General features: G+C 35.1%; 4 protein-coding genes, 1 long non-coding RNA gene and 1 pseudogene across 9 annotated transcripts; 3 read left to right on the top strand and 3 right to left on the bottom strand.

Annotated features, from left to right (window-relative positions):
* Positions 1-133: 133 nt before the first annotated feature.
* Positions 134-1,390, top strand: LOC108471499 (class V chitinase CHIT5b-like). Its single transcript, XM_017773111.2, has 2 exons — positions 134-1,193; positions 1,278-1,390. Exons 1-2 carry the CDS (start codon positions 164-166, stop codon positions 1,304-1,306), a joined length of 1,059 nt encoding a protein of 352 aa, XP_017628600.2. The 5' UTR covers positions 134-163; the 3' UTR covers positions 1,307-1,390.
* LOC108470891 (uncharacterized) lies at positions 1,353-5,134 on the bottom strand. Of its 5 annotated transcripts, XM_017772401.2 has the most exons (10): positions 4,742-5,134; positions 3,698-3,782; positions 3,158-3,232; positions 3,040-3,076; positions 2,833-2,916; positions 2,570-2,630; positions 2,355-2,461; positions 2,159-2,224; positions 1,719-1,858; positions 1,353-1,625 (listed from the first exon to the last, which is right to left on the bottom strand). In XM_017772401.2, the coding sequence occupies exons 1-9, from the start codon at positions 4,815-4,817 to the stop codon at positions 1,763-1,765; spliced, it is 687 nt and encodes a 228-aa protein (XP_017627890.1). In that variant the 5' UTR covers positions 4,818-5,134; the 3' UTR covers positions 1,353-1,625; positions 1,719-1,762. The 5 variants fall into 5 exon arrangements, 3 of the variants coding, with proteins under 3 accessions (XP_017627890.1, XP_017627891.1, XP_017627889.1); XR_008283426.1 differs by having other exon boundaries at positions 1,719-2,224; positions 3,880-5,110; XR_008283425.1 differs by having other exon boundaries at positions 1,719-2,224; positions 4,742-5,106.
* A 968-nt stretch (positions 5,135-6,102) lies between these two features.
* On the top strand, positions 6,103-6,891 carry LOC108472491 (60S ribosomal protein L39-3-like). The gene is made up of 3 exons (XM_017774028.2): positions 6,103-6,252; positions 6,437-6,540; positions 6,666-6,891. The coding sequence occupies exons 1-3, from the start codon at positions 6,250-6,252 to the stop codon at positions 6,712-6,714; spliced, it is 156 nt and encodes a 51-aa protein (XP_017629517.1). The 5' UTR covers positions 6,103-6,249; the 3' UTR covers positions 6,715-6,891.
* Positions 6,892-9,319: 2,428 nt separating this feature from the next.
* On the top strand, positions 9,320-13,523 carry LOC108472504 (ATPase 8, plasma membrane-type-like; annotated as a pseudogene).
* Positions 13,524-13,818: 295 nt separating this feature from the next.
* LOC108471279 (DNA replication licensing factor MCM5-like) lies at positions 13,819-16,790 on the bottom strand. Its single transcript, XM_017772918.2, has 11 exons — positions 16,675-16,790; positions 16,395-16,478; positions 16,157-16,245; positions 15,943-16,075; positions 15,752-15,847; positions 15,487-15,578; positions 15,300-15,390; positions 15,006-15,115; positions 14,728-14,857; positions 14,543-14,644; positions 13,819-14,287 (listed from the first exon to the last, which is right to left on the bottom strand). Exons 3-11 carry the CDS (start codon positions 16,171-16,173, stop codon positions 14,204-14,206), a joined length of 855 nt encoding a protein of 284 aa, XP_017628407.1. The 5' UTR covers positions 16,174-16,245; positions 16,395-16,478; positions 16,675-16,790; the 3' UTR covers positions 13,819-14,203.
* Positions 16,791-17,434: 644 nt separating this feature from the next.
* Positions 17,435-18,188, bottom strand: LOC128293291 (uncharacterized). The gene is made up of 3 exons (XR_008283462.1): positions 17,838-18,188; positions 17,652-17,750; positions 17,435-17,563 (listed from the first exon to the last, which is right to left on the bottom strand). It is a non-coding gene; the product is annotated as an uncharacterized LOC128293291 (long non-coding RNA).
* Between the last annotated feature and the right edge of the window lie 8,633 nt (positions 18,189-26,821).

The following is a 26,821-nucleotide window of genomic DNA, read 5'->3' as shown; positions in this document are numbered from 1 at the left end:
GTTGTTTGAACAGTTAACTGTATATGTATATATACATACGTGTGTTTTTTTATGCTGTATATTGCGAAAAGCCTCTGCAATAATGGCAGCCCTCATCATATACTTTCAGCTGTTTTCCATTCTTAATATCGTTTTCTTAACATTGCCTACAAGATCAGTTGCCATGGCGTTTGCACCGGCTGTCAAAGCAGCTTATTGGCCTTCAGATTCAACCTTCCCACCATCAGCCATAGATACATCCTTGTTTTCTCATATTCACTGTGCTTTTCTCATGCCAAGCAACGTCACCTACAAGTTCGAAATATCAAATTCAACAGCCCTACTGATGTCAAAATTTACTACCACCCTGGGCCACATGAATCCTCCGCCCGCAACCCTTTTCTCTATCGGCGGTGGCGGTTCCGATTCCCTTCTATTTTCTCGCATGGCTTCAAAGCCAAAGTCACGTAAAGCTTTCATAGCTTCAGCTATGGAGGTGGCACGAAAGTTTGGGTTTGATGGGATGGACTTGGACTGGGAATACCCCAACAACCCGAAAGATATGAAGAACTTAGGTCATTTGTTCAAGGAATGGCGACGAGCTATCAAAGTTGAGGCTAAAGTAACATGCCGAGCACCTCTACTTCTCACGGCGGCCGTGTACTTCTCAGTTGAGGTTAACTTGAATGGAGTCTACCGAAAATACCCAGCGAACTCTATGGATAAAAATCTGGATTGGGTTAACGTAATGTGTTTCGATTATCATGGAGGATGGAACACTTCAGTGACAGGAGCTCATGCAGCGCTTTATGACTCGAGCAGTAATGTGACTACGAGTTATGGGCTTAGATCATGGATCAAAGCTGGGGTGGCTAGAAGCAAGCTAGTTATGGGACTACCACTTTATGGAAGAAGTTGGCAACTAAAGGATCCAAGTTTTCATGAGATTGGATCAGCCGCTGTTGCAGTAGGGCCAGGAGATAACGGAACGATGACATTTCTGGAGATAGAGGAGTTCAATAAGAAGAACGGTGCCATTGTAGTACATGACATGGACAGTGTATCGACATATTCTTATGTTGGTTCATCTTGGGTTGGATATGATGATGATATAACAGCGACGTTGAAGATTGGGTTTGCACAAGCACTTGGAATTCGTGGCTATTTCTTTTGGGCTCTAGGCTCTGATAGTGAGTGGAAAATCTCTAAACAAGGTAATAATAAAGTTGGAACATTTTTTACTCTTTTCTGATTTAGTTAATTAACAATTTACTGTTCTTTGGTTGATGTTTTTGCAGCTTCAAGAGCGTGGATTCTTGATGAATGAAGATTGAAGCTTGCTTGGTCTCTTTAGTACTACCAGAATGAAACTGTTGTGATAAAAAAAAACATGGTTTAAAACTATATATCAATATATCCTTCATTGGGTAACAAATCCTTTTCTTTTCTTTATTTTTTTTGCTTAAAATAACTAACTGTAAAAAGGAAAAAGGAAATATTAATGAATGCAGAATGTATAAACCATCTGGGGACAACAAAACTGCAGCTTTAACCAGAGAAAAAGGTTCAGTAAAATCAGTTTAATCAGTTATGATATGAGCCAAGCTCCAAGGTTGCTGTGGTTAGGTTTTCCACAAGGTCTTGTCCTGTCGACAAATGAATCAAAATGAAAACTTTACAGTTCTTTAATACATTCAAGGGCATAACATCTAAGGGACACACAAACAGAAAGCATTTACCTTATGAAATCAGCAACCTGCAAGACATACAAAAAATGGCAACACTAGCTATGCTTTTCTCTCATCCATTCAACATAATTATCAAGGATCAAGGGCCAAGCTTGGGTTGCATCATAGTTTTCGAGATCTGGAAAGCTAATCTGTTCTAGCAACGATTCAAAGTTATTATAGATGCCTCAAGCTTGCTTGAGGAAAAAGAAAATAATGATAATAAAAGAAACTAATGCCTTTTCATCAACTATCAAGTACATACGTCAACCATGTGAATCTAGCATGAATTATTCATATATTTACATGTCATTTTCTTTTCTTAGTTTTTCTTCATTCTGGCAGCCAACACTGACTTCAAATGCTGATGGAAAGAAAATTTTATGGTATTGAGTTATGGCAGCAAATGAGAAATTAAAATTAGCAAACTTGTACATTTCCAAAAGGTTTACCTCCTTGCAAAAACGTAGAAAATTTATCCACTGGTCTGAATTTATTACTTTGTAATCATTCTGGACCTAGAAAATCAAGTCCAAATATCATAAGCACGCATGGAATATATGCTCCAATAAAAAACAGTGCACCCAATTATCATCTCCTTTGCTAAAAATTAAAGAATAACAGCCTCAAACAAAATTGGCAGCCTACCTTCAGATATTCAATTAGTGAATCAATCTGAGGACGAAATTGAACCCCTAGAACAAGATTCAACAATTCACAGATGCTTTCTATGTCCACACTCTTCTGTTTCTCCTCTGGGGAAGTGGATAAGTGTTAGCTTTTTATTAAAAAACTAATCCTATAAAAGTGAATCTGTGCACTGAGAAAAAAAAAAAGGCTGCTTTCATTCAATTAATAGGAACCTGTCAAGCAGTATCGAAATGCATAGGTATAGAAATCCTCATAATTGGATGGCTTCTCCACCTATTTTTCAGATATATAAAAGATCAAATCAGTACTACAACTTAATTGCTTACTTCAGAAGGAAAATGGAGATATCCTAGTTAGGAGATCAAATTATCTAGGGTTCTATTTTCTATTTATGAGTCGAGGGCTCCATTTCCTACATCAACTTTTCTATCAGAAAATGACCTTTACAATGATTGTAATAGCCATTGCAACATACCTCTTTCTCCAAATCAGAGAGCGCCTTCTTTAGTTTGCTAAGTGAATCAACCCCCAATGCTTTAAGGCCTGTTTGCCACTCATCCTGGTTCAGTGCAAGTAAAAAAAAAAAGAAAAGAAAAGAAATGGCTCATCTAATGTCAGTTCACTTTTTCTATTAAGGCATCTGTTGAATGTAGCGAGTCATATAAGTAGTTCGTCTGCTTACCTGGGTAAAATAGCCCTGCTTTTCAGCTTTTAGTTTCCTGAGATATCCAGAACATATTTGTTAGAAGAAACTCTCCCCAAACATTAGGCCCAGTCATGGTCCACAGAATACAACATACCAAGCGAGCATCAATATCCTCACATCAGTGTAGTCCACTCCTAGATCTGAACAGAGTGCTTCAATACCTTCTGGACTGCTCAAGCAAACCAAGGGTATTAAAAAAAAGATATGTATGCAATTCTGTAAAGAAAATCATTCTTTGTGCATCCATGGGACTTGTCTTAAATTGTTTCATACAAATTAGTTTGCAATTGTGTGACCTCACATCAAACTAATCAGACAAAAAGAAGTCCTAAGCATTCGTCAAGTACCTTGATACAAAATATAACTCTATGTATCATGCAATAACATATGAGACATTATGTTCAAACAACAATTATGAATAATGTAATTCCTTTAAGAACCAAAAGCTGAGAGAGATGCTTGACCTTGAAAAATGATAGCAGCATGATTTGGATAAGTATAACAATTTTATTTGACATTTTCTTTTATATTTATAAATAATTACACCAATTGATCATTGAGCAAGAGCAAGAAGTTCATATCACCATATCAGTAACTCTAAAAATATAAAAGAATGTAGACAAAATGTACTTACTCAATCATGCCCAAGGAACTATTTGCATATGTATTGAACAAGCGATCTATTTTTTCCAGCCCCTTTATTTTAGCTTTACTTGAGACTGAAACAAAGAGTAGCATTATCTAATAAGAATACCGGGCACCTCACAAGAAAAACACGAAAACTTAGTCGATTAAATATTAGGGGACCATCATTACCATTACTGTATCCAGCTAACATTCAAGTCAGATAGCAATTTGAATGCCGGTTCCAGTCATTTTCAGAAGCAAACACCATACGATTAATTCTCCACCAAAATTATCAATATTCTACATATCAACCTTCTCAGAATGCTACTTTAGTCATTATTAAACCCTATAAGGCTATTCACACACCAGTTAGGGGACCGAAAAGACACGAATCCTACTGACAACAGGAAAACGAGCCCAAGTTGCGCTCATTACATGGAGAACCATCATGAACAAAAAGCAAAGTCCTTTTTAATAGTTTGAACCCATGTCTTCCTCACTCCTAGCATTAACTTTCAGCTCTAATGCTAAAAGACCCTATTTTTTATCTCCCTCATATGCTATTTTTCCCTAACTTGAGTATTGCTGTGAAAAAGGACCTGTAATATTAATTATAATATTGATAAATCCCAGGAGATATGTTCAATAATTCAATCAAAGAACGAATCAGATTTATATTGCCATCGATTGATTTAGACTGTATCCTAAGAAGCTTCCTAGCCTAAAAAAGGATAAGATTTAACAGAAGATGATTAAAAAATAGTTAATGCACAATTCATCAATTTAACGTATTCTCTTTTCCCACGGTTTCTGAGAAGCTAATCTGAGTGGAGCAGTCGTCATTCACACACCGACAAACCAAAATAAAATAAAAGAGAGTAAATAACAATGACTACTGTTAAGAAATAATCGGGTATTGTACGATTTTCGCTTAAATTCTTTTACTTTCATTGATCTTTTTCCCGCGCTTTCTCGGTTACCAAACAATAAAACACATAAAAATCACTTTTTTTAAGGGAAAAAATAAAATAAGAAAAGGAGAGGGATGTACCAGAACGACCGTCGGATGATGTGACGGATGAGGAATTGGGTGGGGCAGATTTTCGCTTAGATGCGCGAGGAGGCATTGGTGACAAAAGAGATCGGACTGAAGCCAATGATGGAACAACCACACCCACTCGATTTGATGGCCAATGACCAATTGACTGAAGCGGAAAAAGAAACCCAGAACCCTAGATCCAATGATATTTAGAGAGAGGCAGCGAGACTGTACTAACACAACAGACTAACACAAGATAGAGATAGAGATATAATTGGAGTAGCTTTTGAGATAGAAAGATATTAATAAGTAGTAGTTAAGATCGAAATAGAGAGACTTTTGCATGCGCCACGCGACTATCCGCTGCGAGTGGAGGTTAAGTTTTTGAACTTCGGAGAAAGGAAATTACTATTTGTAATTAGAATGTTTTTTATTAAATACTAATTAGGCTGTATATTTAATGGAGTGATAAATTATTTTATAGATATAACTATCTAATTAAAAAATATACATAAATAAATAATTTAAATTTTATAAAAAATAAAAAATAACACAGAATACATGAAAATGTGACGCGGACTTTTGTACGCCACGCGAGTTTTGCTACATGCAATAAGTCATGTTCAATTTTTCTTTTATAATTGAGAGTGAAGAATCATATTTTCTACATTAATAAATATTTAATTTTATTTCATTAAAAAGATAAATTATCCCTTTATAAAAATAAAATATTCAAATAAATATATTTATCTTTCGTCCAAAACTGTAGAAAAAATAATACAAAATATCATATTAATAAGATTAAAATTAAATAATAATTAATTTTAAAAAAATAATATTTACTTTTATCAAACAACTATATTCAATACATATATTTATTAATTTACCAAACAAATTTTCAATAAAAATTCAAAACATATAAAATTTAATAAGTAAAAATTTAATAATTAATTTTTCTGCACCTAAATTTTCAATTTAAATTAATATTTTTCAAATAATTACTTTTAAATTATTAAACATTGAATTAAATGAGTAACTCAGCCTTTAAATTACTCTACCCTTAACAACGAAAATTGATTTTTTTAATTTTTAATCTACCATTGATCTTCAGCCTTTAAATTAGTGTATAATTTTATTCCACAACTAGGTCTCAAATAAAAATAATGTATATTTTTAAAAGAGTTATTAAATGAATACGTATATAAATTTTCTTGAATTAATAAAAAGATGAAAATAAAATTCAAAATTAAGAAAAACTAAAAATGAAAATTGGAGAAGGCCCAAACGATGAAAAGAAGTGATCCACTGGAGCTCAAATCCCAGAATCATTTGGTCCAAAAGTAAAAAAAAAGTCAACATTCCCAAAGTCATAGTCCACGTATGGCCCAACAAGGTAAACCCTAGAAATCCCAGATTCAGTGCAAATTTGGTAGGTTTTTCACGCTTCCTGTTTTAAAAGCTTCACCCAGCAGCTTGAGAACCTTAGTGCCGCATCCCTCTCAACAGCTGAAGTGCCGAAAATGGTAATCGCGCTCCCCCTACCTTCCTTTCTTCCTTACGTTAGAAAATAGTTGTGCTATTCATTTTTAAGCTTTAATTGCTGTGGTTCTTGCTTTCATTTTCCCCTTGCAAAAATGTTTGGTTATAAAAATATATGTATGTGCAAAGAACAGTTGAGTCTTAATTTTGAAAGGTTTAATTTGACAGCCTTCGCACAAGACCTTCATGATCAAGAAGAAGCTGGCCAAGAAGATGAGGCAAAACAGGCCCATTCCTTACTGGATCCGAATGCGCACCGACAACACCATTAGGTCTATATTTGCTTCATTTTTTTTGCTCAAACATGCTTACAAGTTTATGTTTTTGTCTCACTTTTAAGGTTTATTCAGATTATTTATTGATTTTTTTTTTTCAAATTTTTGTTCTTTGATTGAAGGTACAATGCTAAGCGTAGGCACTGGCGCCGTACCAAGCTAGGGTTCTAAGTTCGATGGGCTTATTTGTTTCCAGTATTTTCTTTAAGTTTTCTAAGTTTATTTTCGGAATTATTTTATTTGGGATTTAATATTGGGAACCATCGAGAATCTTTGTATTAGAGATTTTGATGAGATTGTTAGTTTCTTCGTTTTAGTTTGATTTTATATTATCTCATCTTAATTTGAGTGCATGGTGTTGAATTTTCCTTTGGTAATTGCTTTAATTTACCTTATATGTTAAACAATTCTCACCTGCATGATTGCTATATGCTTGAGGGTGGCTTTATCAAAATTTTTACTTTATTTTAACTGAACCATTGTGGTATTATGAACTAATGCTCTTGAAATGGTTAGGTAATATGGTTTTTCTTTAAGGCAGAATTTTGAGTGGCATGCCTTGTTGTATTGAGTTCTGGAGGGCAATGTTGATCATATCACATGCTAGCTAAAAAATCTGTTGGTGGTAAGATTAACTATTAGAGACAATATATAGGGTAAACTTGTAATGACCTGACCCAGCCTACTGAGCTGTGTTGTGAGATGCAAACCAAAATTGTCCTTTTTGGCGCCCACAGCTCTCTTGGGGAGTTTGAGGATTTGTAAGCGAATATGAAGGTAATAAAACCTTGAGGGATTCGTGGGTACCAAAACAGGATAATTTTGGTTTTTGTCTCATGATGTGGTTAAGCGGGTTGGGTCTGGTCATGAAAAGACACAAGACTTCAGTTTAGAAAGGAAGAGATTGATGCCTTGTATGCATTGTTGTTTCTAGATGGGGAGATTATTTAGGTAGTTTGACATGGAAAATGATTTTGAGGGAATTATTTGATTAGGAAAGGTTTAACGTTAATATGGTCCGCAGGTGTTGTGGAAATGAAGAGTTAATAAACTAGCGTACAAGGCAACAAGTAATGAATTGGAACTACGGAGGTGGGTTGTAATGGTCTCTACATGATAGGGACGATTATGATGGTTACAGTCGATTGATGGCTTGTGTGTTTATGATGTTTTTGAGGAACAGAGTGCACTTTTATGGAAGGAAAAGTAAATTTTACATGATGACCTTGGTTACCAATGTAAATACTTGAATTGCAGTTATGATAATTGGAGGTAATAATACTTGAATTGCACTTATATGGAAGGAAAAGTAATTTATTCGTTTGCTTAAATGGGTCGTATAGAAAAGATTTGTCTGCTACCCAGCTTCCTGCTAAGTGTGAGCACCAGCGTGTGCGCCCTTGTTTACGAAGCATTTTCAAGTTTGCTGAATCAAAATTTCGAGCTTGACTATGATGGATCAGTAGAGTGGAATGTGCGGTTGCAGTTATTAAAATCAAGATGTTAGGAATGGTGGGATTGTTATTCTATAGCAGGCTTCTAGCCAGGTGGGTTATCATTTTCACAACAATGAAATATCAAACTAATAAGGATGAAATTTTGACATCCGAATATCGTAATATTGACGTGCATAAGGCATCTATTCGGCTTGGTTTGATCTTTAATTGATTGGACCTGCGTTTTGGACAAAATTTTTAATAATTAAAATTTGTATCTGTATTTACATTTAGTTAAAGTTAAACTACACAAAATCACTAAACTATTTTGATTATTCAATTTCAAAAAGTTATAAAATGGCCATTGAATTATTTAAAAGTTTTTATTTAATTCACTGAATTATTAAAATTAATGTTATATGACCTTTTTTATTCACGTACTATTTGAAAGTTTTTTTTTCTCCTTTTTTATAATTAATTTTTTTCATGAAAGAATTTTGAATCTCATGAATCTATGAATTGAAATTGACATAGTTCTTTTTCTCGATTTTTAATGTAGGTCTTCGATGGGTATAGACCTATCATACTGATTGTTGAATCATTGCTTAGAGCTCGTTAGTAGGATTTAGAAAAAAAATAAACTTTAACCACTTAGTGACTTAAATAAAAATTTTTGAATAGTTTAGGGACTTGAATAAAATTTTTTGAATAATTCAATCATTATTTTGTAATTTTTTGATATTGAATGAGCGATTAAAATGTAAACTATTAGTGATGTTGCTGTGTAATTTATCCTTAGTTAAAAATATAAATGAGCTTGAATAAGAAAAAAAAGAAGGTAAATTTGATTGTGGTCTGACCGGATCCATACTCCTCATGTGTTAACTAGAGACAAGATGCAAAGAGTAAACCCTCTATTCAGTTCGGCTAAAAATATTTGCGCTGAATTCAGTGTTTCTTTACAGTTTAGTGGGCAGTCAGCAGAACACTATAAAAAGCAAAATATCGGTTTTAACTTCTAAGCTAGTTCTGACTTTGAAAAGGAATTTGGGAGGATGGCAATTTTCTACGACACAAACCTTTGTTCAAAACTGCATGGACAAGTCATTTCTTTAATATAAAAGGCTGTTGGGTGATGTGATGAGACAGTTCATGCAAACTAAAAACAGCGCAATTTATGGCAAACCACAGAGCCTCCAAAGAAACTAGTCCAAAATTCAATGTCGTTACTGTCTCCCTCTCTCATTTGCTTTCGAAGCTCGGGTTAATTATATAAACACTAGTTCATTCAAGCCAAAATAACACTTCCAATAATAACGAAACTCATCATCTCATTGCCAATGGCTTCCAATGGTGATATCTCTTTGGAGCAGATCAAGAACGAGACTGTTGATCTTGTAGGCATTTTGGCTTCCATTCTTATTGGTTTTCATGTTGCTTTTTTCAGAAAGAATAGATACTAAATTACAGTACTTTGTGTTTGCTTTTATTAGGAGAGAATCCCTGTGGAGGAGGTTTTTCAGCAGCTGAAATGTACAAGAGAGGGTTTGACATCAGAAGAAGGAGAGAAAAGGCTCCAAATCTTTGGCCCTAACAAGCTTGAAGAGAAAGAAGAGAGCAAATTTCTTAAGTTCTTGGGCTTTATGTGGAATCCTCTGTCTTGGGTGATGGAGGCTGCTGCTATTATGGCCATTGTTTTGGCCAATGGAGGTGGCAAGCCTCCAGACTGGCCTGACTTTATCGGTATCGTTTCCTTGCTTTTCATCAATTCAACCATCAGTTTCATCGAGAAAAATAATGCCGGCAATGCCGCAGCTGCTTTGATGGCTGGTCTTGCACCCAAAACTAAGGTATATTTTGTTTGCTCATTCATACATGTATGTCTATTGCTTGTCTGGAGTTCCTTTTCTAGGTTCCATCAACTTCATGGTTTACTTTGTAGGTGTTGAGAGATGGCAAATGGGGTGAGCAAGAAGCTACAATTCTGGTACCAGGAGATGTAATTAATGTTAAGTTGGGAGACATCATCCCGGCGGATGCTCGTCTTTTGGAAGGCGATGCACTCAAGTTCGATCAATCGGCCCTAACTGGTGAGTCCCTGCCCGTTACCAAGAATCCAGGTGATGAGGTCTTCTCGGGATCCACCTGCAAACAAGGTGAGATCGAGGCTGTTGTCATTGCCACTGGTGTTCATACCTTCTTTAGGAAGGCTGCTCACCTTGTTGACAACACCAACAATGTTGGTCACTTCCAAAAGGTACCTTAATCATGGTTGTTTAGGTATTATGATGTAAATCCATTCATGTTTGGATTATTTAATAACCCACTGCTTATTGGTACAGGTATTGGCAGCCATTGGCAACTTCTGTATCTGCTCGATTGCTGTGGGAATGCTCATTGAGATCCTGGTTATGTACCCGATCCAGCACAGGAGGTACAGAGACGGTATTGACAATCTTTTGGTGCTTCTCATCGGAGGAATTCCAATCGCCATGCCCACAATCTTGTCTGTGACAATGGCTATTGGGTCTCACAGCTTGTCACAACAAGGAGCCATCACCAAGAGGATGACTGCCATTGAAGAAATGGCAGGGATGGATGTTTTGTGCAGCGATAAGACTGGGACTCTCACCCTCAACAAGCTAACAGTAGACAAGAGTCTCATTGAGGTAAGTTATTAGCATTTTTCCTATCTTTCTAACATGGTTTCATGAACATGAAGTCAGTATTTGTATCCGCAGGTGTTTATAAATGACATGGATGCAGACACCCTTGTACTGATTGCTGCAAGGGCTTCCAGGGTTGAAAACCAGGATGCCATTGATGCTTCGATTGTAGGGATGTTGGGAGACTTCAAAGAGGTATCTGATACAATTCACATTTCCATTCATACCACCTGTAATATCTCTGCCATTGCATGTGTTGCTGATTTTGCTGCTTATGAAACTATAGGCAAGGGCAGGAATCACTGAGGTACACTTCTTACCGTTCAATCCCGTGGATAAGCGCACAGCTATCACCTACATTGACAGAAATGGTGAGTGGCATCGTTGTAGCAAGGGTGCTCCTGAGCAGGTAACATAGTACATCAACTGAATTGCCATTGTAGTTCATTTCTAATCTTCAGAGTAATCACCGGTTACACAAGTTTGGCTCCTGAATTCAAAATCTTATTATGTGGGTTGGTACCAGGTCATTGAGCTATGTGAGCTCACCGGTGGCTTGAGGCAAAAGGCGCATCATGTCATTGACAGCTTTGCTGACCGTGGCCTTCGGTCCTTGGGAGTTGCTAGACAGGTGGATGACCCTAAAGCTAAATGATTTCAACATGAATATGTATATTAAGATCAACCACTTCTCTAACTAATTTATTTGGTCTTTGCACAGACAATTCCAGAGAAAACAAAGGAGTGTGCTGGAGGACCATGGGAGTTCGTGGGCCTTTTGCCTCTCTTTGATCCCCCAAGGCATGATAGTGCCGAGACTATTCGACAGACCCTTGACCTAGGTGTCAATGTTAAGATGATCACAGGTGACCAGCTTGCCATTGGAAAAGAGACGGGTCGCAGACTTGGCATGGGGACGAACATGTATCCTTCTTCCTCCCTCCTTGGCCAGTGTAAGGATGAGGCTATTGCTACCATTCCCGTCGATGAACTCATTGAGACGGCTGATGGATTTATCGGAGTCTTCCCTGGTAATTGAATAATCATCTTAAGTCTAAAAAATAAAAAGAACCAACTATATTCATAGTAGATTTAATGTGTTAGTATGGTCAATTACTTAATTACTTACAATTTGTTGTGTGCAGAGCACAAGTACGAGATTGTTAAAAGGCTCCAAGAATTGAAGCACATATGTGGCATGACAGGAGATGGTGTCAACGATGCCCCAGCACTTAAGAAGGCGGATATCGGTATTGCAGTGGCTGATGCAACTGATGCTGCGAGGAGTGCCTCGGACATAGTCTTGACCGAGCCAGGATTGAGTGTGATCGTGAGCGCGGTTTTGACCAGCAGAGCCATCTTCCAGAGGATGAAGAACTACACAATTTATGCTGTTTCCATTACAATCCGTATCGTAATGGGATTCATGCTGATTGCTCTCATCTGGGAATTTGACTTCTCACCATTCATGGTGTTGATCATTGCCATCCTCAATGATGGAACCATCATGACTATCTCCAAGGACAGGGTCAAACCATCTCCTACACCCGACTCGTGGAAGTTGAAGGAAATCTTCATCACTGGGGTCGTCCTCGGGGCTTACATGGCGATTGTGAGCGTGATATTTTTCTGGCTGGTCCACGACACGCTGTTCTTCACTGTAAGTGAATGACACTGACCAAAAAAATCAACCAAACCAAGAGGGGAAAACGAAAAAGACAAGAAGTGAACATTTTCTTCCATATTTGCAGGAGAAGTTTGGAGTGAAACCGATAAACGAAAACGCAAATGAGTTAACTTCAGCTCTCTACCTTCAAGTGAGTATCATCAGTCAAGCACTCATATTCGTGACACGGTCAAGGAGCTGGTCCTTTGTTGAACTCCCTGGTCTCTTGCTTCTTGGAGCCTTCCTCGCAGCGCAGTTGGTCAGCATAATATGATGTTATATTTCCAAATTTCAGTTTTATGCATTGTTTAAAGTCATATATAATTAAAGACAAGTTGAATGTTAAAACAAGTGTGTGTTACTTGTTGAACAAGGTGGCTACTTGTATTGCGGTGTATGCAAACTGGGGGTTTGCCAGGATCGAAGGCATTGGATGGGAATGGACAGGTGTTATTTGGTTATTTAGCGTTATTACATACATCCCTCTTGATATCCTCAAGTTCATCATCCCCTACTCTTTGACCGGCAAAGCCTGGGACAATCTGCTTCAGAAAAAGGTCAACCACATTTTCTTCGTTAAGACATTAATTTCCTTCCTTTTTCTTTTTCTTTTTTTAATTTTGCTTTTGACTAAATTCCTTTTTCTGGTTTAACAAATTAAGGCCGCATTCACAACAAAGAAGAATTATGAATTATGGAAAAGAAGCGAGGGAGGCACAATGGGCAGCAAATCAACGTACCCTACACGGCCTTTCACCCCCAGAAACCAGCTGGACCAATGAGAAGGACCACCACGAGTTGTCAGAAATAGCTGAGCAGGCTAAGAAGCGTGCTGAGATTGCAAGGTAATTTCCTTAAACAATCACCATTGTTTAGAAGCACGCAAGCTTTTGTTTATTTTCTTTCTAAAACTATAATCACAAATTAATTAAGTTTGGCTCTGATTTTGGAAGGCTGAGGAAGCTCCACACACTCAAGGGTCATGTTGAATCAGTGGTGAAGTTGAAGGGGATAGACATTGATACAATCCAACAACACTATTCTGTATAATGCAAGGCTTTAACAAAATTATTACAAAGGCTGAGGGAGCTCCACACACAAAAAAAGGTCGTGGGAATAGTTACCGTTGTTGAGTGCCATTTCAAAAATGTGAAATAAAGAAAGCGAATGTTAAGTAGTATGATTATGATATTGTATATTACCTTTTAAATATATCCTTCGACTTCTCTTACCTTTTTTATTTTTATTTCTTTATAACTTTTACTCTTTCTATTGCCGTTTATATATTAACAAAAACAAGTTCACTCGTCCCAAAAAACAATACAGACAATGTTTGGGAGGATATTGATGCACATCTCTTTAAAACAAAAAAATCCATCATCATTTTGATTTTAATATAACAATTACATGAAAAGCTATGTGGTAATGTACAAAGGAATGAAAATTGTACATGTTGGGTTTGGGTGTGGTTCAATTCGCTTAAAGAAAATAAATCAACAAATAAATATATTTAACTTATTAAAATTAAGTAACTGGGTTACCATGTCATCTTCAGATAAAATTTACATGCCAAAGCCTTTAAGGCCATGCACCTCATGCAATACATTAGTAAATATAAAAAGGCATGAATACAGTAAACCCTCGACTTGAAAAGGCTGCTGCGGCAAGGATCGGGAACCAACCCAACACTTATTTGCAGCATTATAATACATAAAGCTTTTGTTAGTCATATCAAGTCAGGTCATCCAAGGAGCAAATGTAACATTGGATATGGCCATAGACATCAAAACAGCTCATAACCAGTGAATTTTCAAGACCCTCTTGATTATTTTTGCTAGCAAATAATCAAGAGGGGGGGGAGGGGGGGATTGAGCACCAGTACAGCAGCTTACTCATACTTTACGAACAATAATATGCCTTTCACGTTGACATTCAACTTCACCTCTCTGATGCATAATTAAAATGGCTCTTCTTACCTGCCAATTATATATATATAGATGTTATAACAAAATCTCAAAACTCAGCTAGTCAGGCGGTATGATGAACAGGATATTGAACATATACAAAATAAGGTTGATTCAACCATAATTATCATATTTTTAACTGATATTATTCCTTGTTTATTACTAAATTTAGTTCCAACCAAAATTTTCAGGATACTCCTTAAGCATGATATTCAAGTCATTAAACAAATGATGAATGGTGAGAACATCTGGATTTAAGTTACTTACCATTGACTCATTCATATCCATTCTAGTAAGATCATCAATCAATGATCTTTCGGATATGTGATTTCCAATTCCCAATCTTCTCTTTATCTGGTTTTCTGCTTGCTGTATACATCAGATTTTGTTAACTAAAATATGAGAAAAAATTCAGCAATAATGTAAAAGGATTGGTACTAATGTCTACAAACCTTGATGTCATTAGCCATATCAGGAGTGATATGAATGTGTTGGTTTATTCCAGAGCATGCTGCATCCATTGTACAAACTTTGAAAAGTCTTAATGCTTCAGTTACGTCACTTTCAGTGGCAACATGTGACCTAAAACACATTCTTAGGTAACTGTTAAAAGAGGGCAAAATTTTCATCTAGTTATATCAAAATAGAGTTAAAAAATGTCACTCTTCCAGTTTGAATTTTAAATTTAAGCATTCACAACTCAACTTGATTAGCTAAAATCAGTGCTTACAATTTCATTTTTGCAAGAGACTCGTTTAACCTTATGATGGCCTCTAACTGCATCGCAGTGATGGGGATTGCAGCAGCTTCTCCAGTCTCATTTGCTTGCTGCCTCATTTCCTACAAGAATAACTCATGTTGATGACTAATATTAGTTAGCATATTAAATAACCTTGAGATTATTATTTTAAAATATATTTCAACTTCTGGTGTCAATGGGCAGTTAGGGAGCCTTTTTTATTAGTTTAATTCAGGCACAAACATACTAAGACAATACTCATTTATAGCCAAAGTTTGAGATTACCCTTCTGATATCAACATAATCACTCTGAAGCTTAGCACATGCAGCTTCTGAAAGGTGAGGGTGGCATTCTGATCGGCAATACTGTATATACCTGAAAATTTTCACTAAATTTAGCAGCAGATACATGGTAGCATAGACGTTGGATATGGTCCCAGTAACTCAAGGTGACTACATTCTACATATGTACCTTTTCAGCCAATTCTCTTCTTTAGAAGCTCTAATATCACCTGAGGCTGCCTGAGCAGATGAATGAACTTTTATGATATGACTTGCTATGATCTGCAAAAGAAGTGAAAGTTCAAAGCCAATGAGGGTTTTCTTTTTTTCATTGTAGCATTAAACCAGAAGAAATGCGGTTCAGTGATCAGGAAATAAGACCGTTAGATAACCCAACAGAACTGAAACAAAGTAGAGCGAGGAAATCTTAGCAGAGAAAAATGAACATAAACTACCTTGTCTTGGTCATACAGACTGACATCTTTGACAATGAAGATCAAGTCAAATCTTGAAAGAATTGTAGTCCGTAAATCAAAATTATCCTGTGCTGTCTGCAAGGTGGTCATTTCTTTCAGTTGCTTCATATAAATGGCAAGCAGAAATTGGAGAAATAAACAAAAACAGAACAGGAAGTGCAACTCCAGACCTTAAGATCATCATAACGTCCAGAAGGAGGATTAGCAGCTGCAAGTACTGAAGTTCTAGAATTGAGAACAGTCGTTATTCCTGCTTTGGCAATAGATATTGTCTGTTGCTTCATAGCTTCATGAATTGCAACCCTAGGCAATTCAAAGTCAGTAAAACCCCATAAGCAGCATACTTAGTGAGATCTAACAAGTTTTATCATTAATCTACTTTACCTATCCTCTGGTCTCATCTTATCAACTCGTCAATACATGCAACACCTCCATGTGAACAAAACAATGGCTCCTTCAAGATAAAACTCCCGCTGCATTGCATAGATACGGGAATCAATGTCAGGAACCTTTCTTACGGAAGGTTATGGGAAAATAACAAAATTAAGGACACTTTCTCAAAAATTAAGGAACCAGCAAAACAAAATTATCTCCCAGAAGGCAAAACAGAGCAAGAGCTTACCGAACTACTATCTCGAATAACTGAAGCTGTAAGACCAGCAGCTGATGAGCCCTTTCCAGAAGTATAAACAGCTATGGGAGCAGTCTTCTCAACGAAATTGAGAAAATTTAAGATGTAACCATAAAATTAAGACGGACTTCAGTGAGAAGTACTAGAAATTATAATATGGAAAAATGCCCTAAAACTAAATGGGGAACAGAGACAGCGCTAAAGGAGATGGAAAAGCAAATAACATGGATTTTGGCAACCTTAACCAATCACAGTAACATGTATAACTAACCTGTGACTTGGCAGTAGATGGATCACCAAGAAGTAACACATTAATATCACCTCTTAGCTTCACCCCATCAGGCAAATTCTACATATTGAGAAAGCCAGTTATGAAGACAGTAGATTGAAAGAATATTGAAGGATAAAAGTTAAAGATATGAAACTTACCTTCCTGGCTCCTCCAAAAAGAAGACAAGCAACAGCCTTCTTGACATCATCATGACCAAAAATAGAGGGAGCAATCGTGGAGCACATGTCTTTACATGCATCTTGATTTGAGGCAATTTTTTTGAATTCTCTACCTGCAAATGATTAATGATGAAGAAAAAGGGGATCCATTCAAACTTTATTTTAGTGCTTGCACAGAAAACACCCAACACACGCAAGTTAAACAAATTAACTCAAACAATAATAAAGAGAAAAAGGAGCAAGCTACTCCAGGAACTTGTGGATACATGCATACAGTTGATACAAATGCACAGATCATGACACAAGGGGAATAGATGCAGTAAAGTGGGGATGAAAATTTTTAAGTTAACAACATTCAGGATCACTTTGATGTTTACCTCTTCTTGGGTGGAAGTGGCAGGCCCTCGAGAACTGGCCTCATTGGTCTCTTCCATTCCCACTATCCTGATATAAGGCTGTCTGACAGTAACTTCTCCTTTATGGCTACATAAAATCAGATAAATTCCAATTAGAAGATAAAATTCCAATTAGAAGAGAAAGATGGGAGCAAGTGCAGAAAGCATTGAACTCCTCGCAAAAGGCTTACTTTGTTGATGAATTGGCAGCTTGAAAGATACTATAAATCCCCATTATTGTCAATCTTGTACCAGGTACAATGGTTTGAACCAAATGCCGATCCACCAAAAGCAACATATTTCTAGGAAGTTCACCTGTGGGTACATCCTTCAAAAAACATAAATATATCAGCAAATAAATTTCACAATTCGCTAAAGTTTCTCCTAAACTAAAGACCCTTACCTCTGGGTTCTCCTGCAGTGTCAAGGTTTGTTGGTCGACATTCTTGCTCCTCTCAGGAACCACGATCCAGGGATCAATGGGACAAGGTTCTTCTCCGGGCTACAAACATCTCGTTAATCCAATCAGAGATTTAAATGAAATTATTATTGAGAAAAAATCTACAGTTAATTTTATTAAGAAACAAACCTGGGGAACATGGTCACATGATCGGGGAACAATTGCTCCACCAAGCCCTGGGCGGCAGGTAACCGTCCTTGAACTGTTACGGTTCTTGCAGATTAATTGCACATAAGTAGCTTTTTCCTTAACCCTTGAAGCAGCAATGGTAATGCCTGATATCTTAACTAGTTTCAAGATATATTGAGCCTAAGTAAAAGAAAAACAATCCGTCAAAACTGTAAATAACGCAGCTTCTTTCATAGTTCATACCAATGGATCAAAGATATTCCAAACTGTCAGATTTCAGTTTCCTAATTAAGGAATATTTGAGATTATCAAAGAGGATTCTGTAAATATTTGAGTCTATGTGTATAAATATTTATGTAATTTCTTGTGAAAAATATAATCAAAATAGACTATTTTTAACATGGTGTCAGAGTTTTTTTAATCTAATTTCTGGGATTTTTTTCTTTGTCTGGTGAGTTTTTTCCTAACTCCAACCGGTCCTCAAACCTGTAGAATTTATTCAAACGAAACATGACTGAAACTGTCAAAGATCAATAACACTGGGGATGTCTCAGAAGTTTCTGTGAACAACTCAAACCCAACAAGTGAGTTTCAGAACATCCAAGTAGCCTACAGGCTAAATAGGAAAAATTATTTGAAGCGGTCTCAACTGGTTCGTACATTCTTGAACGGAAGAGAAAAACTGAGCCACTTACTCGGAATTGGACCTAAAGAAGGAGATCCTAAGTTTGATGCTTGGGATGAACAAGACTCTATCATAATGTCTTGGTTATGGAACTCTATGATGCCAGAAATCAGTGATACATGCATGTTTCTTAACACATCCAAAGAAATATGGGAAGGCGGAAACAGACTTATTCTAAAATTCGAGATCTTGCTCAAATCTATGAAATCAAGACTAAGATTTCATCTACCAAGCAAGGAAGTCGATCAATCACGGAGTATTCAATCATTGCAAAGTTTATGGCAAGAGATGGATTATTACCAATGCATTCGGATGAAGTGCGGTGAAGATGCGACACTCTTGAAAAGGTTCATTGAAAAGGATCGAATTTATGATTTTCTTCTTTGGACTAAATGTTGAGTTTGATGCATTAAGAGTTCAAATACTTGGAAAGAGGAACTACCATCACTAAATGAGACAATTGCAATTGTTTGTCTTTGAGGAAGGAAGAAGAGGAGTTATGGTTGAGAACGATCAAGTGGATAGTTCACCTTGGTTACAAAAAGCTGTAAGTGAGAGGAAATTTGGCGGAGCGACCAACTAGGGAAGATAATAGAGCAGAACGCATACAAAGCCTATTAATGAGGATTTCGTATGGTGCACCTACTATAAAAAGGCCGTCACACTAAAGAAAGATCTTGGAAACTCCATGGGAAGCCACAAACAACAAATAAAAATTTTTAGAAAAAGGTGGACAACCAAAGGGACAAGGCGAGCATATCTGACAAGGCAATTTGGATGGAAAAAATAATTCTTAGGAATCACTGTTGAATTCAATAAAGAAGAAATTGAGAAGTTAAAAATTTGTTGGGATCATTGGAAAAATCTTCTTCAGCAGTACTTGTAGTTTGGCTTTTTCGGTATATCCTCTTCTCAAGATTCTAAAGTCTCGAGATACATTCACCAAAAATTCTTGGGTCATTGACTCAGGAGCTACGGACTACATGACCCACTCCTCATAAAAATTTGTTTCATATACACATTGCCCTAATAGTAGAAAAAAAAGAGTACCCGATGGTTCTGTGATCACAGTGGCTGGTCAGGGTGATATTGTTATAAACAAAACCCTTACTCTTAAAAATGTTCTTCATGTTCCAAAACTATTTACCAATCTTTTATCCATTCAAAGAATTACCAAAGACTCTAACTATAAAGTGGTTTTCTATCACAATCGATGTTTTTTTCAGGAACAAAATACGAGGAGGATGATTGGACATGCTAAGGAAGTAAATTGCCTATACAATCTTGAAGAATCTAGTGGAGAAGTTAGTGCTCTGAATTTCTCACCTTCATATTTCATATCCGAATCTATTAAAATCAATAAAGACCAAATTTGGCTCTATCACCTTCGCCTTGGTCATCCATCGTTTAGAGTCCTTAAAATTATGTTTCCTTCATTGTTCAAAGGATTGACTGTTGAAAAATTTCATTGTGATATCTGTGAACTTGCAAAACATAAACGTACCTCTTTTTCAGTAAGCAATAAAAGAACATCCACTCCTTTTACTCTTATTCATAGTGATGTTTGGGGCCATCCACTATTTCAAATATTTCTGGGGCTCGATGGTTTGTATCCTTTTATTGATGATTGTACTCGTGTGTCTTGGATATTTCTTTTAAAACAAAAATCTGATGTAAGGCCTGTCTTTCCAACCTTTTACAATATGATCAAAACACAATTTGGAGCTGAAATAAAAAGGTTTAGGTCAGGCAATGTCAAGGATTATTTCAATAAATTTCTCTCAACATATGATGGCTGTCGATTCCACCAATATAAACCTACACCTAGTTTGCAAATTAAAGCAGTATAGGGAGTAGGGTCTGTAATGCCCCCACGCCCGAAACCATCACCGGAGTCAAGCTTGAGGTGTTACTAAACTTATCTTACCTTTTAAACAACTCTAAATCACTTATTTTAATTTTCGGAATAAACTGTTTTTCTGCGTCATGGTTACTTAAAAATTCATTTCTCGAGTTTCAAAACTCAAAATTAAGATCCGTAAATTTTTCATGAAACTAGACTCATATATATATCTACTAATTTTTTTCTAGAATTTTTGACTCAGCCAATTAGTACAGTTTATTAGTTAAAGTTTCCCCTGTTTCAAAACTCGATTGCACTGACCTCTTCTTACTACAAACCATTTTTCTTCCTGTAAAAAATTCATATGACTAATTCGTTTGTTTCTCTCAAAACTAGATTCAACGAGCATTCTAACCATATAAATTATACCTTCTAATTAGTTTTGTACAATTTATGGTGAATTTCCAAAGTTGAAACAGGGGATCCAAAAATTGCTCTGACCCTGTTTCACTAAAACTCAGATATATCATAAAATATAATACTTTTACCTGTTTTGCTTATTCCATAAGAAAATATACATAATAAGCTTTAATTTCATATATTATTCATCTTCAAAGTATGTTTCTACAATTTTAGTGATTTTTCAAAGTTACATCATTTTTGTTACTTGAATCTGTTTTAGGTTACTTTCACATTTTCATAATTTTCATGTGATAATCATCATTCAATCATACATATTAATAAACATGTATATCATCAGCTATTTTCTTAGCTAATCACTAGCAAGTATTTACACATCATTCATTATTCATATTATACCAAAAGTAGCTAAGTTTCTATACATGCCATACCCAAAACAAAACGTCTAGTTATACCGAGTTATTTCTTTGATAGTGTGATCGGCCTCCGACATTTCCTTCGATCCCCAAGTGACTAGATAAGTACTATAAGAAGAAGAAAATAAAGAGATTAAGCACTAGGCTTAGTAAGCTTACAAGCAAATAAATCACAACATTCAACATAATGGATAATTATGCATAATATCATCTAACATCATAAATTTCTTTACTTCTCAATTTCTATCTTCTTCTTTATTCCCTTACCTTCTTTCTTACCTGACCTTTCCTTTTTCATAAGTATAATCTACTTTTCCTTTGCTGTTAATTCACTGTAATTTAACTCGTATCCTGACCCGTTGAACCACTCGGAATACTAAGGATACTAGGGTCGTTCCTGTCTATCAATATCCTGCCAATGCCATGTCTTTGATATGGACTTACATGAATTATTCCTGTCTCCAATGCCATATATAATATGGACTTACATGGCTCAATCCTTTCTCCAAAGCCATATTTCTAATATGGACTTACATGGCTCATTTCGTTCTATCCTGTCAACCCTAATATCCTAACATTCCTAGGGTTCAACCGGGGCTTTCTAACACTTTTCCTCTGTCACTTCACCTTAAATTCGACTTTAAATATTTTCATAACATAAATATATAAATGCTGGAAATTGACAATAATAATGTAAAATAAAAGAATATTGCATTTATTTCTTTGTAAACTTACCTTGATACAAAATGTGACTAAACCTTACAATTTAGTCCTTTACTTTTCTTTTCCTCGTTCTTCTTTGGATTCTTGATATGGTGCAAAATATGAAAAACCAGCATAGGAGACCTTTCTGGCGTTTCGGCTGAGAAAGATGAAGAAATGTCTAGATTTTCAATTACATCATTTTTTAACTATTAACTTTTATGCTAATTCCAATTTTGTCCCTTGTTCACATTGTTTTCTTGCTTATTTCATACCCAAACCGTCCAGCCATTAACCTTTGGGTCTAATTGCTCTTTAAATCCATCTTTTAAATACTTAAGCTATTTACTCACAATTTAACAAATTTTGAGCTATTTTCGATTTAGTCCTTTTAATTAATTAGCTATCCAAACATCAAAATTTTCTAACTGAAACTTTAATACTAACTCAATGACACTTCATAAATATTTATAAAAATATTTATAGCTCGATTTTCAAATTCGAGGTCTCGATACCTCGTTTTTGACCCGTCGACCTAATAAATTATTTTAATTCACTAATTTCACCATTTCACAAATTCTTCTAAATTCTTACTTGACTCATAAATACTAAGTTACTATCTTGTTCAATCTTATTTGTCTGATTTAGTGATCTCAAATCACCATTTTTGACACCACTGAAAATTAGGCCGTTACATTCTACCTCGAATTTGTGGTTTCGCAACCACTATTCCGTTTAGGCCCTATTTCGGGATGTTACAGGGTCGATCCCACAGAGACTGGAATTACTGAAAATTGCTTGTTTCTTGACCAGATTAGTGTCTAGGCAGTTGTCGTGCCCGCGACGTTTGGGGGGGGAAATAAAATATGAAACCTGAAATAAACATAAGAAAACGTAAAAAGTAAAAAGTAAAAGATGAAATAAAAATAAATAATGAAATAATTTAAAGGAAAATCAATAAAACTTAGCTCAACCTTAAGCACGGGTTTTCCCGTCTTTGACCCATTCCTCGAAATTAGGTGAACTCCTCTTTTCCGATAAGCTAGTTATAGCTACCAAGGACGCCTCGGACACCAACTCTTCCTTGTGTAAATTAGTTATGGAACGTCCTATAACTAACCCTTACCGATCGAACAACCTACGAAACGTTCGTGATTTAGAACTCCGACAGCTTTGCGTTCTAGAAGAGCCTAGCTCGAACCAATGCCCTCAAACGTTTGGGAAATTTAAATCCGGTTACTACTTCCCTTGACGGAACCAAATAGCAATCCCCATTTGGCACACCAATGTGTTCACGGAAGACCAATTAGACAATCGATCCTTTCGGAATTCCAACTGTACGTCTACCCACACTAACTCAAACGACGTCTTTTTTGACTTAGTATTGACTTGACTTTGTGAGTTGACGAAGTCATACTCTTAATTCGGAGAAATAATAAATATCAAAAATTGGGAGTTAAACAGCTTGGGTTCGTAACTCACGGGTTTTTTGACGGGGTTAAAACCGGCTTAAAGCTGAAAGGGGTTTAGTGTGGCATGAATTTAATCATTCTTGAAGGTTGTGGAAATGATAGAAATTATATGAAAAAGGTAGTGGAAATGGATAGGAAAAATATTTGCAAAGAGAATTAGACAAATTTTGTAAAAAGAAGACAAAATAATCTAATGCTCAATTGAATTAAGAAAAAGAAAAACAAGGTGGATAATGGAATTCCAAAATGAAATAGGAATATAAAGACAATTGATTAATGGATGATTTCCTAAGAACTAAAACCCCCTATTTATATAGATAGGGTTTACTAAAAATAGCTTAAGAAAATTAATATAAAATCTAAAATAATAATTAAAAATAAATAAAATTAAAATAAACTTAAAATAGAATTTCCTATTTTTGGCTTCTTACAAAGTCAAATTTATGACTAGTCCTTGGCTTGCTCTATCTTTTCGCTTTGGCCCATTCCAATAATTTTCTTCTAATTTGGCCCCTTTTCAGCTTGCTTTTGATCAATTGCATCCCTGACAAGAATTAAATCATAAAAACACTTAATTAGCAGGGTTCAGTTCATCAATAAACCAAATTAAGCACAAAAAATATGCAATTTGACATGTTTATCAAATCCCCCCTACTTAGCTCATGCTTGCCCTCAAGCATGTTGTTCTTTCAAACATTAGAATTAATTCCACAATTTATTAAAAATCGAGCCCCTTTTCCATATCCTCAATCAATGCAAACAACATAGGCAAAAAGAAATAAATGTTCAAAATATACATTTTAATCAACAAGTGTCATAAAATTGAAATATGTCAACTAAACAATTTCGTTGTAACAGCCTAATTTTCAGTGGTGTCGGAACAGTGATTTGAGGTCACTAAATCCGAAAAATGAGTAGGAAATATTATTAATTTAGTGAGTATAAGTTAAATGTGAAGTCAGGAAAAATTTTGAAATAGTGAAATGTACTAAATATATATATATATATATTAAAATAATTAAAATTGAAAAATAGGTATCGAGACCTCGAGAATTTTAAATCGAGCCATAAATATTTTTATAAATATTTATGGAGTGTTAATAAGTTATTATTAAAGTTTCGTCAAGAAATTTTAAAGTACTGATAGCTAATTGAACAAAAAGGACTAAATTGTATCAAATGCAAAATTGTGGGAAATGATTAAATAGCTTAAATGATAAAAGAAAGAGGGTTTAAAAGGAAAATAGACCCAAGGTATATTTTGGCTGGACGGCAAGAGCATGAAATCACCAAGAAAATAAGGGAAATTAAGGGAAAAATTGGAAAATTGCAAAATTTACTTAATAAAGCTAGGACAAAAGTGGAATTATCTAGATTTCTCTTTTTTTTCTGCATTCTCATCAGCAAAAACACCATGGAAGAGTTCCCTTAAGCTGGTTTTTCATATTTTTATTGCAAGTAAGTTCAATTCTTGATTATTTCTTGAAATTTTTGTGTTTTTGTGACTTTTACAACTAGGTCCATTTGTTGAATTCATTAGTTCTTGATTCTATGAAAGAAATTGAAAGTTTCTATGAATATGTTCTGGAAGTATATGATGATTTGATATAGAATTAGAGCTTTAAATTGTTTATATGCTGGTTTTATTGAAAGTATTGAATAGAAAGTGAATGTTTGGGACCTAAATTGTAAAAGAGTTTGAAGTTAGAGTTTTATGTGGAAATTCTGAATTTCAATAGTTATGAAATAACTTATAATGTCTAGGAAAAGTATTAATTGAGAAAAATAGTTTAATTGAGGGGTTAATTAAGTAAGGACTGAATTGTATGAACTGTGAAATTTGGGGCAAAATGAAAATCAACATTTTGCACTAAAACAGTTTTGGACAGCAGCAATAGTCTAACTTTGAAAAATCTCCAAAAATTGTATAAATATAATTAGAGGATGAATAAAATATTAAATTAAATCTTATTGAGTCTAGTTTCTTATAGAAGAAACGGTGTAAGCAATGGAATTGTAAATCATGAGATATAATAAGTTTTGTGAGACAATGTCAGAATGATTTCGGGTTCCCCTGTTCTGACTTTGGAAAATCATAAAAAATTGGATAAAAATAATTAAGGGATTAAATTTATATGTTTAAAATCCTTAAAGAGTCTATTTTCAATAGAAATAAGTGGAAACATCATCCGAATCTCGTACAATGAGATAATTAATTCTTAGTGAAGAAGGGTCGGAACTGTCAGACAGCAGAACAGGGGAAACTTTAAAGAATAAACTGTACTTATTGGCTAAACCAAAAATTCTGAACATTTTATGGTAATAAGATAAGTAAGTCTAGTTTTAGGAAAAATTAGCGGATCTTAATTTCGAGTTCTGTAGCTTAATATATAAATAATTTAGTGACTATGACGCAAATGAACAGTTTTGAATATACATAAGTAAATAGTGAAATTATTGATAATGTTACTTGTTGCATGTTATATAAATTAAGGATGTGGAATGGAGAGGAGGAGGAGGAAAATATGTATGAATATTCAGCTAGCATGGCTAAATTGTATGTTTTAGGCTCATGGACTAAATTGAATAAAAGTAAAATTTTATGGGCAATTTTGTAAAAAAATGTTAGAAATGACCAATTTGCATGAAATGGATTATTTTATTATTTAAATTACAAAATTGAATGAAATTATTAATTTAGCACAAGATCAGGGAAAAACATGTTTTAAGGATTAAATTGAAAAGTGTTGAAATTATGGAAAATTCTGACATTTTGTAGAATTCATAGATTGTTATCAATTTGTGTGAGAATAACGACTGGAAATAAGGATTAAATTGTAATAATTTTATTTTATTTTAACCTAAGGATGAAATCGTCATTAATTAAAAGTTTAGGGGTAAAATGATAATTTTGTTTAGAACATTAGTTGAATGTATTATAACATGAAATAAATGAAAACGACGATCAAATTTTTTTATAAAGATCCAGATGACTTGAATAGAGACTTGAACGTGGAAAAGAAAAGATATCAGATTAATGAAATATCTGATAAATGAATCGGTAACTCCGGTAATGCTCCGTAACTCTATTCCGGTGACAGATTCAGGTTAGGGCCGTTACATTCGCTAAATTGAGATTGAATCCCATAATTTGCTTGGCATTATTAATTAACTATGCATCAGAAAATTAATAGACAAGATCAAACCTTTTTACGCGAACTAGGATGACAACCCAAGCACCCTATCCCGGCTACTCAGTTCAAATAGTCTTTATTTATTATGTATTTTTTTTACTCTTTTTTTATTTTATGGGGTGTTCAGCTAGCGGAATGTTTGTAAGTTATCGACTTGTCACTCGAACCTTTTTACGCGAGACAAGATGACAACCCAAGCACCCTGCCTCGGTTACTCAATTCGGTCACGTTTTCGAAACTTCATTCATAGCC

The sequence above is a fragment of the Gossypium arboreum genome, chromosome 5, assembly GCF_025698485.1.
Source record: "Gossypium arboreum isolate Shixiya-1 chromosome 5, ASM2569848v2, whole genome shotgun sequence".
NCBI lineage: Eukaryota > Viridiplantae > Streptophyta > Magnoliopsida > Malvales > Malvaceae > Gossypium > Gossypium arboreum.
The sequence above is the reverse complement of the archived record's forward strand: the minus strand, read 5'-3'. Positions and strand labels throughout refer to the sequence as shown.

Excerpts from the sequence above, each read along its gene's own strand:
- LOC108471499 (XM_017773111.2), top strand. The coding sequence starts at position 164 with ATGGCGTTTGCACCGGCTGTCAAAGCAGCTTATTGGCCTTCAGATTCA. Across the intron at positions 1,194-1,277 it reads GTGGAAAATCTCTAAACAAG|CTTCAAGAGCGTGGATTCTT; the intron begins GTAATAATAAAG and ends ATGTTTTTGCAG.
- LOC108470891 (XM_017772400.2), bottom strand. The coding sequence starts at position 4,817 with ATGCCTCCTCGCGCATCTAAGCGAAAATCTGCCCCACCCAATTCCTCA. Across the intron at positions 3,783-4,741 it reads ATCATCCGACGGTCGTTCTG|TCTCAAGTAAAGCTAAAATA; the intron begins GTACATCCCTCT and ends TCTTTGTTTCAG. Across the intron at positions 2,225-2,354 it reads CACTAATTGAATATCTGAAG|GTCCAGAATGATTACAAAGT; the intron begins GTAGGCTGCCAA and ends TTGATTTTCTAG.
- LOC108472491 (XM_017774028.2), top strand. Across the intron at positions 6,541-6,665 it reads CGCACCGACAACACCATTAG|GTACAATGCTAAGCGTAGGC; the intron begins GTCTATATTTGC and ends CTTTGATTGAAG.
- LOC108471279 (XM_017772918.2), bottom strand. Across the intron at positions 15,848-15,942 it reads GACGTTATGATGATCTTAAG|ACAGCACAGGATAATTTTGA; the intron begins GTCTGGAGTTGC and ends ACCACCTTGCAG. Across the intron at positions 14,858-15,005 it reads TCTCTTGCAAAAATGAAATT|GTCACATGTTGCCACTGAAA; the intron begins GTAAGCACTGAT and ends AATGTGTTTTAG.